This window comes from Salmo trutta, chromosome 5, assembly GCF_901001165.1.
Source record: "Salmo trutta chromosome 5, fSalTru1.1, whole genome shotgun sequence".
NCBI lineage: Eukaryota > Metazoa > Chordata > Actinopteri > Salmoniformes > Salmonidae > Salmo > Salmo trutta.
In genome coordinates, this window is record NC_042961.1 from 60,006,486 (window position 1) to 60,024,103 (window position 17,618).

At 43.4% G+C, this 17,618-nt stretch overlaps 1 protein-coding gene across 1 annotated transcript in view; it reads right to left on the minus strand.

Moving 5' to 3' along the window:
• Positions 1 to 1,453: 1,453 nt before the first annotated feature.
• The window catches only part of LOC115194677 (zinc finger protein 37-like), a 1,069,572-nt gene continuing 1,053,407 nt past the window's right edge, over positions 1,454 to 17,618 (minus strand). The window contains exon 3 of the mRNA XM_029754573.1: positions 1,454 to 2,683. Within this exon, the coding sequence (XP_029610433.1) occupies positions 1,515 to 2,683 (1,169 nt within the window). The 3' untranslated portion in view covers positions 1,454 to 1,514. The remainder of the gene's footprint in view (positions 2,684 to 17,618) is intronic.

Here is a 17,618-nt window from a genome sequence, read left to right on the forward strand (position 1 = left end):
AAAGTAGTGCTGTAACACATAGCCTACATTGTAATATGGTAAATGTATATTGAGGAACCAAAGAAATAAGGTGTTTGCCGTACCCAAAACTACACAACAGCAATACCATTGCCTTTAACAAATCTTAGTTCAGTCACCAGTTTAAGTTGAGAGTGGGGGTATCCATGGCATTTTCCAATTATGTTCCTATTTTACAAGTCAAAATAATTGAGAACCTTTCATAATGTTGCCAAACATAGACTCAACAAACTTACCTGAGACTCCCTGTCTCTGCCAGTCTGTCCCTGCATATCTGTCCCCAACTCTGCTGTCTGTGTGCCATCTGTTGCCTGCTCTGCCTAATGACATCATTGTGAAACATTTCCATTAGAATTTCATTTCTTTCTTATGAACATTTTATCAACTAGTCTTTGAGATATTAGGCTACTAGGGTTCTTACTTTGCGTTTTGGTGTACTGAAAAATACTCTGATGTCCGTCTTTTATTTTTCTGCCATTTTTCTACCTGGCTGGCTGGCTACACACACACACAGCGTGTAGGTTATTTACAGTAGGAGATGGGCTTCTATCATCTTATCTTTTATCATTCTATTTGGGCTTCGATCTAAAAGGTAGCTAGCAAATGTGAAACGGATTAAAATGACAAGAGTTGACAGCTGTATGAGTTCACCATTTACACAACATATGCTGCAACTTTTTGTAATTTTAATAGTTTGTTTCATATTGGCTGGCTTCCAACAATAGCTGAATTTGCAAAGCTAGCGAGCACCAATTCCGTTTCAGTGGTGTTTGCTATAATCTTTGCTACCCGGGTTAAATAAAGGTCAAATAAATAAATAAAAGTTCCCTTGCGACAATTTAGCTTTTGCAACGAGACCATTAAATATATTTAAGACAATGGTAGAAGAGAGTGTAGTTCTGTTCAGTTTGGACTTCAGTTTATCGCTAACCTTATCACAGGGACTTTGAAGCACTAACTTACATCATCTGCATGCTGATCTTGGAATAAATTGACGATAGCAAAGATTCCATCTTTGACAAGGCCACATAAATGGAATAATTACTAGCTAGCTTAATAGTTAATATTTGCGCGCTAGCTCTGCATATTCAGCTAGTGTGTGTGCGCGATTGACTGGATTAACCTCACGTCAGTTACGTTCATTGAGTGCCTTTCAGACAGTGGATACGACCCCTCTGTTACCTTGCCAACTAAGGAACTGGCAGTGGATCAAACCATTGTGAGGCAAAGGGTGGGGGGGGTCGCAATCTTTTGAAACTTAAAAACGCGCTATTAAGTGTCTATAATCAGCACAATTGCTTTCATTGCGTATTATTAATATTATTTAAATGACATAGTTATGTTTCAGTGATATATTGGGGGGGACAAATCATATTTTTCCCAGGATGGGGGGGTCGTGTCCCCCCCGGGATTTCCGCCCCTGGTGTACTCGTCATTCAAATCCAATCAAACTTTATTTACATACAATGTTTTATGACAATTTATGATAGATCTATTCATCTGAGAGACACAGTATGAATGGTCTGGAGTTGCTCTCCTTTCCTAAGAGTGTTGTCCACATCCTGTCTTTTCATTCCCATCTTCTGACTGAAGATTTTCTTTCTTCTGTCTGTTTCTCTCTCTTTGTGGATATTGTCCATATGCTTCAGCAGATGAGTCTTCTGAGTGAATCTTTTACCACAGACTGAGCAGCCATGTTGTTTCTCTCCTGTGTGAGTCAGTATGTGCAAGTTCAGGTTTCCCTTCCGATTGAACATTTTCCCACAGTCTCTACAGCTAAATGGTTTCTCTCCTCTATGAATGCGTATATGTTTAGTAAGGTGCTCCTTGCGATTGAAGCTTTTCCCACAGTCACCACAACTAAAGTGTTTCTCTCCTGTGTGAGTCTGTCTATGCTTAGTTAGGTGCTCCTTGCGATTGAAGGTTTTTCCACAGTCACCACAGCTAAATGGTTTCTCTCCTGTGTGAATATTCATGTGCCTGGACAGATGTCCTTTTTGTTTGAAGGTCTTGCCACAAAAGGGACATGTGCAGGGTTTCCCACCGTGACAGAGTTGGACATGGGCCTTCAGTTTACAGGTGGAGTTGTAGCGTTCACTTAGGCTCTTCTTGGTGAGAGTCACATGCCTCTGCAGGTCAGCTTCCACAGCTTTTCTGGACATGATGTTGGGCTTGGAACGATGTTTCTCCATTGGTCGATTGAGATCCAAAGGCGGGCTCGGATCCAATAGTGGACTGCTGTAAAGTCCTACTGGGTTAATTCTTACAGCTGAGCTGTGGCTTGATGCATTGTTTGGATTATCTGGGGAGTCACAGTGAATGTCGAGACCCTTTAGATGGGCCACAGTGCCAAAAGATGTGAGATACATTGGTTTAGGTTCACTCTCTCTGTTCTCCACAGTCTGGGTTTGGGGAAGAGTCAGGAACCAAAGATGGTCCTCCTGATCACATTCACTTTTCACAGAAGTTGAAGGGAATATGGAGTGTTTGGTATGAAAGAGCCCTTGAAGCTGTTCTTCCTCCTGACTGGTCCTGACTTCCTCCTGTTCCTCTTTAATCTGTATGGTCTCTGGGTCCTCCTGCCCCAGACTGGGACTCCACTCCTGCTCACAGTGCTGCTGCTCAGGGGGAACCTCCTCTTCAGAGACAGAGAACTGCAGGGAGTCTGGAGGGAAGGAATGGAGGAGCAGAGGTTACCTATACAGCCGTTAGACAAGTAAGCATTTCACTGTTAGTCTACACCTGTTGTTTACTAAACATGTGGCATAACATTTGATTTGAGGGTTGGGGTCAATTTGAATTTAAGCCCGTAAATTCAATATAAAGTAAACTCAAATTCCAATCCAATAACAACAAAAATATGTATATTTTAAATGAGCTCTTAATACATTGAAAAGCTATTTATTTCTAAAGTTTGTCAATTCATTAATTATAAATTCAAATAACTTCCTGGTTTTCGTGACAAAGACCATGTTTTTACCCATGTATGGTAAACGTTAAAAAAAACGTACAATTGTTGGAATGGTGATCACTGTTAGCCTAAACAGTGTGGAGTGTATTAATTTAGGTAGAGCTATAGCTAGCTATCAGTAGAGCTAAATACTAACCTATTCTACATAGCTGATTCTCTGGTGTCCTCCGCAGCAGTCTCCGTAGCCGATCATTCTCCTCCTGGTATTCTACTACCGTTTTCTCAACTGCACCGAAAATCTCCACAGCAGCCGCCATTAAACGCGCATTTAAAAACACATGAAACAATTGTAGTTTAGACATTTTCAGTAGACTGAGAGTTGGAAATTCAGCTACTATGGCTTCGTTAACGGAGAAAGAATGGCTGTCACAAACAAACCATACCCGCTGACAATTTCTTGTGCTGCGTTTATAACCTTCTTCTTTGTTGATGTTTATTGGCGGACTACACTCATAAGGTGTATTGCCGCCACCTACTGTATGGGGTAATAAAAAAAATACCCCAAAAACAAATTGTGGATGAACAAATGATACTAAATGACCAACAATAAATAAATAAACACGGACCAAATTCACGCCACTACCCTGAATGTCAAACAAAAACTGTACTATTCAGATCCCTGCACCTGGAAGGGGGGAACTTCTTAATTCAGTACACCCTGTAATATTTTAGCTGTAAAGTCCTGGAGATCCAGAAATATATATACCGCTTCACAATGATGTCTAGATTCTTTTTTTTTATTTTTTTTTTATTGGTTTGACTCAATTTATCACTTTCGTTATAAACGCAACAAAGTCCACTTTCTTCCCTATTCGTATGTCGGGATCCTTCTCCTGCATGGCATTCACTGCAGACTGTGGGCCATCCACTACCATCTCTACTACTACTCATTCCTTCAGCTATTTTCACTGCCTCCACATAGGAGACCTGCTGGATGGCCCTGATCCTAGCTACTGCAACCTCTTTTATCCATGCAGGGCACTCCGGGAACGTGATTCCCATCACAATTACACAACAACGTGCTTCATCTGACGCTTCATCTACTACACGTGTATTCCTTCTACAAACACTTGCAACGTGTCCTAACTTTTTACAATTGTAACACGTCTGTCTCACCGCATATCTCACATACCCAAGTTTTACATACATTGGGAGAACCACTTCACCAAACGACAGTAAAACCGATAGACGGAAGGAAGGAGCAAAACCTATCATTAGATTCCATCGACGTGCGTCTACCACTCCTGGGCCCTCATTCATCAACGCTACGTAATGTTCGTAAACCATGCACGCGATCATTTCTAAGCAAAATGTGGGATTTATGAATTTGTACTTATACTTGAGAATGTGCGAAAAATTGTAGTATTTAAGCACCATGCGTATGTAACCGATGTGAAATGGCTAGTTAGTTAGCGGTGGTGCGTGCTAATAGCGTTTCAATCAGTGACGTCGCTCGCTCTGAGACCTGAAGTGGTTGTTCTCCTTGCGTTGCAAGGACCGCGGCTTTTGTGGCGCGATGGGTAACGATGCTTCGTGGGGTGTCAGTTGTTGATGTGTGCAGAGGGTCCCTGGTTCGAGCCCGGGTTGGGGCGAAGAGATGGACGGAACCTACACTGTTACACGTACGCACAGCACTTTGTGGGTGAAAATTCAAACTGCTAATAAAATACTCCATCCTTCAGATGGAGAAAGGATTGACATACTGGACCAAATCATAACCTATGAAGAAGAAAGATAACACACTAATGGTTTATTCATGTGTTTCTTTTATAGACACTTAAGCTACTTTTCTCGGGGTGCTATCGATATCATAAACATTAAACCATTTCAGCCTAATTGAATAATAAAGTCAATTAGAAAGAATGTAAGGTTAGAGGCAATTTAGTTAAAGCCGTTAAATAATCTAAAAGGCAACACTGAGGCATTGTGAATTGTCCAAAATGGCAAATCTTGCATTGCTGGAGGATCTGGCACGAGCTGCATTATGCAGGAAGCGTGTTTTCAATGAGTGTGCGGCAGATTTTGTTGCTGAGAGCGACGCATGGTTTATTAGTAGATTTGGTTTTCCAAGGCATATTTTACTGTATCTCTGCAACCAACTCTCTCCAGTATTAGAAAGGGAGACGAAACGCACCAATGCCATCCCAGTGCATACCCAAGTCCTCTCCACCCTGGGATTTCTGGCCACTGGAACATTCCAACGGGAGATTGCAGATCGGTCTGGCATTTCACAACCAACCACGAGCCGAATATTGCCTGCAGTCCTTCATGGCAATATTTCATTGACCCCACAATACATACATACAGGTTCCGTACACTGCTGTGCAACAGGCCAGAGTGAAAAGGGATTTCCATACCATCGCTGGATTTCCTAATGTCATTGGAGCAATTGACTGCACCCACATCGCAGTAAAAGCACCGTCATTGAACGAATTCAACTTCAACAGAAAAGGTTTCCACTCTGTCAATGTGCAGGTCATCTGTGATTCGCCTTTGGCTTTGTTGAATGTAGGTTCCAAATGGCCAGGTGGGAAACATGATTCATTCATTGTGCAGAACAGTTCAGTTGGCCTTAACCACCAGGAAGGAGCTGTTGAGGATGGATGGCTTATTGGTAGGTGTCTTATGTTTTATTTTCCATGTTAGACCTCTACTGGGAAACAATATCTGAATGTTGTGTTCATAACTGCATGAGACCGGGGCTACCCGTTAAACACATGGCTGATGACTCTCCTCACAAATCTCTCAAATCAATAAGAGGCAAGGTACAACCAAGCCCACGCACGCACAAGATCAACAGTGTTAGCGCACCATAGGCCTGCTGAAAGGATGTTGGCTGTGCTTGTCTGGGACCAGATCAACAGTGTTAGCGCACCATAGGCCTGCTGAAAGGATGTTGGCTGTGCTTGTCTGGGACCAGATCAACAGTGTTAGCGCACCATAGGCCTGCTGAAAGGATGTTGGCTGTGCTTGTCTGGGACCAGATGAACAGTGTTAGCGCACCATAGGCCTGCTGAAAGGATGTTGGCTGTGCTTGTCTGGGACCAGATCAACAGTGTTAGCGCACCATAGGCCTGCTGAAAGGATGTTGGCTGTGCTTGTCTGGGACAGGAGGCACACTGCAATACCAGCTTAGCAACGTTTGCCTCTGAAATGACATTCCTTCAAATGCCATTACGTGAATGTAATACAATGTGTAAATTCCTTTTTAGGTTTGCTACATTGTCAAGGCTGGCCGTGTGCTCCACAACATTGCAATCAAAAATGTCATTCCACTGAATGATCCACTCAGACCTGATGAGCTTCCTGACAGGAAGTGTTTCCCACGACCCATAGCCCTGGCAATGAGGACAAGAGTCAGTATCATAAAATGCTTTTAGGTATCTGTTTTTCCAAATATTGTAATCAAATCGACAAGGAAAACACATTTACATTGCACTAGAATTTATTGTCTCACATGTTTGACACAATCAACAAGTTCTTTCAATGATTGATTTCTCTCTCTCAGTCCGTTGCGTACATCTTCCAGCTGCTGTTTAAGTCCAATAATTGATGTGTTGATCTCTTCTTGTTGTTGTTTCAGGACTGCGTCAGTTAAAACATGCGGGGCAGCTGAAGCGCTCGACCAAAGAGGACACCCTTCTGGTCGGCCTGGGAATGAGGGGTCAGGCAAATCACCCACATCTGTCAAGATTTCATGTTTCTTGTTTGTTTTTCTTCATTTTGTTACATTTATTTTGTCATATATATTTGTTATATTTATTGTCAAGAAAAAAATATTTAGATGTGGTCCATGTCTGAATATGGTTGCGAAAATAAAGCTCGACTTACAATCAGTTGGTGTGTCTGGTATTCCTTCAGGGTCTGGGAGAGGGTCCTCAGTATCTCCATCAGTTGGTGTGTCTGGTATTCCTTCAGGGTCTGGGAGAGGGTCCTCAGTACAATCAGTTAGTGTCTGGTATTCCTTCAGGGTCTGGGAGAGGGTCCTCAGTACCACCATCAGTTGGTGTGTCTGGTATTCATTCAGGGTCTGGGAGAGGGTCCTCAGTACCACCATCAGTTAGTGTCTGGTATTCCTTCAGGGTCTGGGAGAGGGTCCTCATTATCACCATCAGATGGTGTGTCTAGTATTCAGGGTCTGGGAGAGGGTCCTCATTATCACCATCAGTTGGTGTCTGGTATTCCTTCAGGGTCTGGGAGAGGGTCCTCATTATCACCATCAGTTAGTGTCTGGTATTCCTTCAGGGTCTGGGAGAGGGTCCTCAGTATCACCATCAGTTAGTGTCTGGTATTCCTTCAGGGTCTGGGAGAGGGTCCTCATTATCACCATCAGTTGGTGTGTCTGGTATTCCTTCAGGGTCTGGGAGAGGGTCCTCATTATCACCATCAGTTGGTGTGTCTGGTATTCCTTCAGGGTCTGGGAGAGGGTCCTCAGTATCTCCATCAGTTGGTGTGTCTGGTATTCCTTCAGGGTCTGGGAGAGGGTCCTCAGTACCATCATCACAAATGATGCTAGACAATGAGGTCTCTCCAATTATGCTGCCAGTGCGCTGGTCCATAGCAGACAGTGAAGAGTCACTCTACCTTCCTCCAAATTATTATAATTTTTTTGCATATGTTTTCAAACATTTTTAATTCCATTAACTGTTCTGCACTCAGATGAGGTAGAATTTACCACCACTCTAACCTGCTCCCAAGTGACATTTCTGGCAGCTTTAAAGGGAAGGTATGTGACCATAAATGGACATTTAGGGCGGTTCTTTATGTAAATGAGACTTCACGTGCACTAGCACAGTGTTTTAGAACGTGTCTGATTTATCAAGGCAAAAATATTTACAGGTGTGTGTAACATTCTACATTTTCTTCGTACAAGTTAATTTAGAAGCTTTTCTACGCAACATTGATAAATGAGGGGCCTGGAATGTTTACATTTAAGTCATTTAGCAGACGCTCTTATCCAGAGCGACTTACAAATGTGATCCCTAAACCACACAGCCTCTATGTCCAGCAAAAACACCAGAGATGCCCTTCTCTGTGAAAGACGCAAAAGTTTTTGTTTTCGAAGTAACACCCCATATTGTTCGCATTCCTTGTTCTTTTTTTCTTCTTTGAGGTTTAACGGCAGTTGACATCCAATATGTTGCATTACTACACCGTACTAGACCTGAGTAGAACTCCCTTATAGTTTGCTTTAAAAAAAATGTATATACAAAATATACAAATATCTACCATCTAACACATGGGTGAGTAATTACAGTACACTCACAAAAAAAATTAAAAAATGAATAAAATAAAAACACCAACCTACTCCACTATTTAGATCTATTTAGCTCTACCTCATGCCAAAAACCTGAAAGGATGGGACATCACCACTTAACACACCCTGTAACTCTTCTGATGTCAAATCTCGCACACCCAAATGCCTCTCTGGGACTTATGCCTCTCTGTGACTTATGCCTCTCTGTGACTTATGCCTCTCTGTGACTTATGCCTCTCTGTGACTTATGCCTCTCTGTGACTTATGTTCCATCCCTGCCTTACAGTTGATAACCATTACTATAAATGCTAAAAATCCAATCTTACTGAAACATATCACTTGTTGGGTTAACCCTTTGTAGTGGTACAGATCTACTACTCACACCACTCCTCTCAGGATCCCTCCCCATTGACCCATCTTCCTCTACTTTCTTCACTGCCTCAGCATATGACAACTTCTGCACTACTATAACCCTGGAAACATCAACGTGCCTCTCTCTCTCGCACGGGACATTTCTGATCCCCAGCCCCCATGGGTACCCCTGCAATTAACACATACCACTAGTTTCCCCAATGCTACACATTCCTTTGTCTCATGCCCTTCTGCACACTTCTCACACATAGGAACCTCCCTCCTACACACTGCTGCCACATGCCCATAAGCTTGACACCTGTAACAAGGTAAGGTATTCGGCACAAAAGCTCATACAGGATAACTTATATATCCTAACATCACTTTGTTGTGCAAAGACTCAACATCAAAACTCTAAAGAACAGACAATGACTCTTCTGTTTCACCACTCTCGCCACCCTGTCTGAGTCTCGCCACCCTGTCTGAGTCTCGCCACCCTGTCTGAGTCTCGCCACCCTGTCTGAGTCTCGCCACCCTGTCTGCGTCGCACCAAACAACGAGCATCACAAACACCGGGAATCTTCCCCTCCAGTTGGCCAACTTTTACATTTACTGCTACCCCAGTAATCACTCCTTTCAATGGTGTCCTTTTCTTGAGAGTGAAACAATTCACATTTATTGCCCCCATTCGTTTTTGTTCGCATTCCAGGACAGCTGTTGCTTCACCAACGTTTTCTCCATTTCCTCTGCACTACTTGCCGCCATTTCCCTTCCTCTAATCTCCGCCTCCGTGTTGTGTTTTTCTTCGTACTTCCGGTTTCTGCATTCATAACCAATTAGGAAAGTGGTTTTCACCACATAGGACTGGGAAAAATACATTGAACGCCCCATAGGGATTTACTAGTGGGAAACTCGTCCATCATCCCTGAGCTACAATTTCACCCACATGCTGACCTCTGACATTACCTACTAAGGATTTATTAATGTGTTTTTTGAACACTGTAAGTTGTTTACAAGCATGATAGCTGTATGTTTAGTTTATGGTTGATGCAGCATGTTGGCCCCTTAGCCAATCTGTGTTTCTCAATGAGTTCAAAGACCGTGAATACATCCAACTGGTATTTACAACTTCACAACAGGTAATTACCACCTTCCCACTTGGTTACGAACGCAGCCTTTGTTGTCACTATCAGAGCTATAAAAATATATATTATTTTTTAGCACAGACAAAGATGGTGGATAAATGAAGATGGTTTACTCAGGCGGTTTACCATGGGAAAAAAATGGTCAGTTCTGGTCAAAAGCAGCTTGGTCTGTTCTACTTATACTGAACAAAAAATATAAAAGCAACATGCAACATTTTCAACGAGTTTACTGAGTAACAGTTCATATAAGGAAGTCAGTCAATTTAAATAAATTCAATTGGGCCCTAATCTATGGATTTCACATGACTGGGGAGCCAGGACCAGCCAATTAGTTTTTCCCCACAAAGGGGCTTTGTTACAGACAGAAATACTCCTTCTGTGTCTGTCATCACTCTTTGACCAGAGTGCAGTCCGGTATCCATTTACACCCAGTGACCTGTCCACACATCAGAGAGTGCAGTCTGGTATCCATTTACACCCAGTGACCTGTCCACACATTAGAGAGTGCCAGACTCCATTTTATTGTTCTTCAAACCGGGATGATGGACATTGAGACTGAGGACAACCAGATCTCCCAAGGGACCAAGCCCCCAAGGAGATGAATGTCCACGACGGCAGATACAGCATCCTAAATGAATGGAGGACTACATAGTCAACCACCCACACACTCTAATAACCACGCCAAGTGGGCATGTCCACCGAGGTGAGGGTATTCAAACTGGTGAGCCCCCCCTCCCCCCCACAGGTCAGCTTCAGGCAAGCCAAGCCCCCGGAAAAAGAAGACTTTGAGGAAGAGTCTGATGAAGATGAAGAGGATCATCCGCAACCTCAACAAAGCGAACTGTTGAGCCCAGGCCAGCCACAATAAAAGGTCGTTAAAAGCACCTTCAAAGAAGGAGGTTCACCAGCCCCCAGTCAACAAAGCAGTAATGGCGACAACAGAGATACCTCATATATTCAAGTTTATCTTAAGAAGATAAAACTGGAACACCAGTTAGCTGAAGAGATAGAGGGAGAGGCAGCACGGTTCAATTCCAAAAGTAGAGATGGAGAGACAGCAACTCACCATGGAGTGAAGATAGCAGGAGATGCAGATGGAAAGACACCAACTCACCATGGAGTGAAGATAGCAGGAGATGCAGATGGAGAGACACCAACTCACCATGGAGTGAAGATACCAGGAGATGCAGATGGAGAGACACCAACTCACCATGGAGTGAAGATACCAGGAGATGCAGATGGAGAAACACCAACTCACCATGGAGTGAAGATAGCAGGAGATGCAGATGGAGAAACACCAACTCACCATGGAGTGAAGATACCAGGAGATGCAGATGCAGAAACACCAACTCACCATGGAGAGAAGATAGCAGGAGATGCAGATGGAGAAACACCAACTCACCATGGAGCGAAGATACCAGGAGATGCAGATGGAGAAACACCAACTCACCATGGAGTGAAGATAGCAGGAGATGCAGATGCAGAAACACCAACTCACCATGGAGAGAAGATAGCAGGAGATGCAGATGGAGAAACACCAACTCACCATGGAGCGAAGATACCAGGAGATGCAGATGGAGAAACACCAACTCACCATGGAGTGAAGATAGCAGGAGATGCAGATGGAGAGACACCAACTCATCATGGAGTGAAGATACCAGGAGATGCAGATGGAGAAACACCAACTCACCATGGAGTGAAGATAGCAGGAGATGCAGAAACACCAACTCACCATGGAGCAAAGATAGCAGGAGATGCAGATGGAGAAACACCAACTCACCATGGAGCGAAGATAGCAGGAGATGCAGATGGAGAGTAGAGCAAGACAATGGAGAGAGCAGCAACGCCTTCGCCAGGCCCAGAACGAACTGAAGAAGGCAGAGCGGCGCCACTCCTTCCTAGAAAAGGGTGATGGTTACTCTACCCTTCTATGACCATGCCCGCACCACACCCGCTCTTATCCTATGAAGGTCACGGGGCGGCGCCACCACAAAGGCCCAATCTATGCCAGCAGCCAACACCTGGGGTGCCTCTAGCACCTGTGACTCCAGGCCCAAAAACCTATTGCCTTACCAAAGGCATTCTACAAACAGGGGTCGACAGAATCTACACCCTACTTGACTGCATGGTTACAAGTCAAGTCTCGGGCCAAGCGGATTGCCAGTCGGGCCGTCGAGTTGTACCAGAAAGAGGAAAAGGAAGCTAAAGAGCAGCGCCCGTCTTCCCACAACAAGAACAAGTCTGCCATAGTCCTCTACAACCCAGACCAGACTACTGAACATTAAGAGTCTTCACTAAAGTCCAAGAAGAAGTCCTCAACTCCACAGGAAAGGAAAGGAATCCAAGGGCAAAGAGAAGCCTAAACCGTAATGCCCTTTATGCAAGAATCAAGAACACTACCTCAGTTATTGTGAGAAGTTTTAAGAAGCTCTCCAAAGACCAAATAGCTCAGTGGGTCAAGGATAAAGACCGGTGCTGGCGGTGTGGGCAAGTACACCAGCGAGATTCCTGCACTCTAAAAAAGGTGTGCAACGTCTGCAAAGAGCAACACTTGACTGTTCTTCGCGACCTCGCTAAAGAAGAGGATAAGTGTCCTGATGGTCAGCTCACCGCCAACTACAGTCTACCTGGACCTATCAAATCACTCTGGCCGTGTTATGCTAAAGGTAGTGAAACTCTGGCTCCACAAGGATAACAGATCGCTCAAAACCTATGCAGTCCTAGAAAACTCACACGTGCTAAATCAAGGTGACTTACAAAGTGCGGTGATGTCGTGTCCACAACTAAATAATCATTGTGGAATGAAAAGACAGGCTTTGAAAGGCTGATCATGACTCACATCAAAACCATCATCCCAGACACCCTAGATCCACTCCAATTTGCATATTGCCCAAACAGATCCACAGATGATGCAATCTGTATTGCACTTCACAGTGCCCTTTCATGCCTGGACAAAACGAACACCTAAATGAGAATGCTGTACATAGACAACAGCTCAGCGTTCAACACCATAGTGCCCTTCAAGCTCATCACTAAACTAAGGACCCTTGGACTGAACCCCTCTTTCTGCAACTGGATCCTGGACATTCTGACAGGCCGCCCCCAGGAGGTGAGGGTGGGCAATAACAAATCCGCCACGCTGACCCTCAACATGGGGCCCCCTCAGGGGTTCGTCCCCTCCTGTACTCCCGGTTCACCCACGACTGCATAGCCGCTCACGACTCCAACACCATCATTAAGTCTGCCGATGACGCGACGGTGCTGGGCCTGAACACCAACGATGATGAGACAGCTTACAGGGAGGTCAGAGACCTGGCAGTGTGGTGCCAGGACAACAATCTTTCCCTCAACGTGATCAAGACAAAGGAGATGATCGTGGACTACAGGCAAGGAGGGCCGAACAGGCCCCCATTCACACCGACGGGTCGAGAGTTTCAAGTTCCTCTGTGTCAACACCTATCCAGGGGTGGAAATCCCGGGGGGGACGGGGGGGACATGACCCCCCCATCCTGGGAAAAATATGATTTGTCCCCCCCAATATATCACTGAAACATAACTATGTAATTTAAATAATATGAATAATACGCAATGAAAGCAATTGTGCTGATGATAGACACTTAATAGCGCGTTTTTAAGTTTCAAAAGATTGCGACCCCCCACCCTTTGCCTCACAATGGTTTGATCCACTGCCAGTTCCTTATTTGGCAAGGTAACAGAGGGGTCGTATCCACTGTCTGAAAGGCACTCAATGAACGTAACTGACGTGAGGTTAATCCAGTCAATCGCGCACACACTAGCTGAATATGCAGAGCTAGCGGGCAAATATTAACTATTAAGCTAGCTAGTACCTATTCCATTTATGTGGCCTCGTCAAAGATGGAATCTTTGCTATCGTCAATTTATTCCAAGATCAGCATGCAGAGGATGTAAGTTTGAAGCACTAAGTCCCTGTGATAAGGTTAGCGATAAACTGAAGTCCAAACTGAACAGAACTACACTCTCTTCTACCATTGTCTTAAATATATTTAATGGTCTCGTTGCAAAAGCTAAATTGTCGCAAGGGAACTTTTATTTATTTATTTTATTTCACCTTTATTTAACCCGGGTAGCAAAGATTATAGCAAACACCACTGAAACGGAATTGGTGCTTGCTAGCTTTGCAAATTCAGCTATTGTTGGAAGCCAGCCAATATGAAACAAACTATTAAAATTACAAAAGGTTGCAGCATATGTTGTGTAAATGGTGAACTCATACAGCTGTCAACTCTTGTCATTTTAATCAGTTTCACATTTGCTAGCTACCTTTTAGATCGAAGCCCAAATAGAATGATAAAAGATAAGATGATAGAAGCCCATCTCCTACTATAAATAACCTACACACTGTGTGTGTGTGTAGCCAGCCAGCCAGGTAGAAAAATGGCAGAAAAATAAAAGACGGACATCAGAGTATTTTTCAGTACACCAAAACGCAAAGTAAGAACCCTAGTAGCTTAATATCTCAAAGACTAGTTGATAAAATGTTCATAAGAAAGAAATGAAATTCTAATGGAAATGTTTCACAATGATGTCATTAGGCAGAGCAGGCAACATATGGCACACAGACAGCAGAGTTGGGGACAGATATGCAGGGACAGACTGGCAGAGACAGGGAGTCTCAGGTAAGTCTGTTGAGTCTTTGTTTGGCAACATTATGAAAGGTACTCCATTTTTTTTACTTGTAAAATAGGAACATAATTGGAAAATGCCATGGATACCCCCACTCTCAACTTAAACTGGTGACTGAACTAAGATTTGTTGAAGGCAATGGTATTGCTGTTGTGATTAGTTGTGTAGTTTTGGGTACCGGTAGTTAGGAGTACGGCAAACACCTTATTTCTTTGGTTCCTCAATATACATTTACCATATTACAATGTAGGCTATGTGTTACAGCACTACTTTTGGTGTCCCCCTCAGGAATTGCTCTTGAGAAAATGTAATGTAATTGTCCCCTCCAAAGTTGATATCAGATTTTCGCCCCTGCCCCAGGCTATACGTAAATATATGTTTTAACAAGAATGGTGTCATCAAGCCAAATACTTTTTGACTTTTACTCAAGTTGTGTGTTACTGGACGACTTTTACATTTACTTTAGTTATCTTCACTTTTACTCTAGTATGACAATTGGTTCACTTTCCACCACTGCTTAGACGTATCTATAAATAAGTTAATAACTCACTAATTGGCAAAGAATATCAACAAATGTGCACACTCGCGGCTCTGCGCTCCGATCTGAACTGATCTGAAATGCACAATCACTTGCGGTTGATTGAAAGACCGCTCGTGAGCTAGAATTCTACTCGGTTGCGCTCAGGCTCTGCACACCACAAAAATCACCGATTCAATCTTGCAAAGTTAGATTTGTTAACCTCACGTCAGTTACGTTCATTGAGTGCCTTTCAGACAGTGGACACCACCCCTCTGTTACCTTGCCAAATAAGGAACTGGCAGTGGATCAAACCATTGTGAGGCAAAGGGTGGGGGGGTCGCAATCTTTTGAAACTTAAAAACGCGCCATTAAGGGTCTATCATCAGCACAATTGCTTTCATTGCGTATTATTTATATTATTTAAATTACATAGTTATGTTTCAGTGATATATTGGGGGGGACAAATCATATTTTTCCCAGGATGGGGGGGTCATGTCCCCCCCGGGATTTCCGCCCCTGGCCTGGGGCATAATCCAACACTCAGACATTATTTACAAACGAAGCGTTTGTGTTTAGTGAGTCTGTCAGAACAGAGAGGTGCTGGGGGCTGCCATAATCGACATCCACGTCTTTGGCCCCCGGGGAACAGTAGGTTAACTGCCTTGCCCAGAACAACAGATTTTTACCTTGTCAGCTCGGTGATTTGATCCAGCAACCTTTCGGTTACAGGCCCAAAGCTCTAACCACTAGGAACCTCAAACCCTTGATGATAAATGTCATTAAGAGCTGATTTAAAGTACACTTCATCTAGGCTACCTATTATTCTCTGCCTTTTTTTATATTTAATGGTGTGAATTGTGTTCAGGCTTGACAGGGCAGTCTCAGCAGGGTGCCTTTGATTTGCTTTGATTTAAGCTGGGACACAAGGCAGGTAGCCTAGTGGTTAGAGTGTTGGACTAGTAACCGAAAGGTTGCAAGATCAAATCCCCAAGCTGACGAGGTAAACATCTGTTGTTCTGTCTATGAACAAGGCAGTTAACCTGCTGTTCTTAGGCCATCATTGAAAATAACTTAACTGTCTTGCCAGGTTAAATAATAATAAAAACTATGTTTAAGGATATATACACACAGGGACTATGTTTAGCCACTGATTGGTTGGTAGTTGGTACTTCTGAAATTGTGTGCAGTCTTACATTACATTCAATTTATCTGGGATAATGACATGGGGTGTTTACTGGCTCTTTGGTTTATACTGAGCACATGTGGTCTTAGTTAGTGAAATTTACGAGAAGCCTGGCTTCACTTCTGAAACCTAATGAGTACATGCCTAGATTCTTTTTGGTCATCAGAATGTATTTTCTCTCCTTTTCTGTCGTAAAAGTTGAATATTTTATATGTCCCTCCCTTATTTTAAAATGTGGGACAGTTTGTGGTCTCCATTTATTTATTTAATCTTTATTTAACTAGGCAGGTCAGTTAAGAACAAATTATTATTTTCAATGACGGCCTTGTTCAGGGGCAGAACAACAGATTTTTACCCTGTCAGCTCGGGGATTTGATCTTGCAACCTTTGCGGTTACTAGTCCAACGCTCTAACCACTAGGCAGGTAGATCGGACACTTCTAAAGGCTATGAGCTGTTTTGGTATTTTCTCAACTGTACTGGTTTACATTTAATATGTCTCAAAGTCAGGTTTGATTTGACCGTTTGATTGACTGAACACAAAGGTGTTGTACCCTGGAAACTTGAGCTGCAGCAAGAGTCCTGATGGACCTTCATTAGGCTTTAAACCCAATGGTAAGTGTTTGCCTGGCTACCCATCCACATCACTCTGGCCAACTGATGTTTCTTCTCCACGTTGAGTCTGGATTTGCCAATCTCCCCAACAATGTCTAGAACGTGAACACATTCTGACCGTTCTGATTGGTCCCAGAAACCGAAGGGTTGGGCTAGAGCCGACCTACATGATGACATCATTAACTTTGGTACTCTGATTGGTTAGACTTGTTAGAGAAGATCCAATCGCTGATTAATTTCTTTTGTACAACGCCCCTCATTATGAAGTCACACAAACGACAGTTTCAGACAATGTATGTAGCGAATGACAGAGCAGAGGAATTAAATGAAAGGTGAGTCGTTAGGCAAGCCTAACATGTCTCTTTATATCACACCACTGTCTACTAACTCACCACGAGATCTACTTTTTTCATCATGATCAACCGCTTCAATCTGTCTCTGACGGCATCAACCTTACTGATTTATTAAAGATAGAATCCACATTAGGGGAAACAGTGCCACTGTTCACCCCAGCGCCATTGTTAGCGTTTTTGTTTTGTTGACTAATGTAAATGAGCAGCGTGGTAAAAACAAATGGAGGCTGCTGAGGGGAGGACAGCTCATAAAAATAGCTGGAACTGATTCCGCTCCAGCCATTACGAGTCCGTCCTCCCCAATTAAGGTGCCACCAACCTCCTGTGCAGGACATATTATTCTGTTCTATCGAAGCGTGCAGTGATGTCAGAGGGAGAGAAAAAAAACTGTGTTCGTTGTTTGCTGTAACTTCTTTGTTGTTATAATATCCCAAACAGATGTGGCAATTTCACCATTAAGGATTCCAGCTTTAACGAGAATAATTTCTACTCTATGTGCCACAGAAACTGCTTTTACTGTGAATTAAGCAGTAGGACCAGT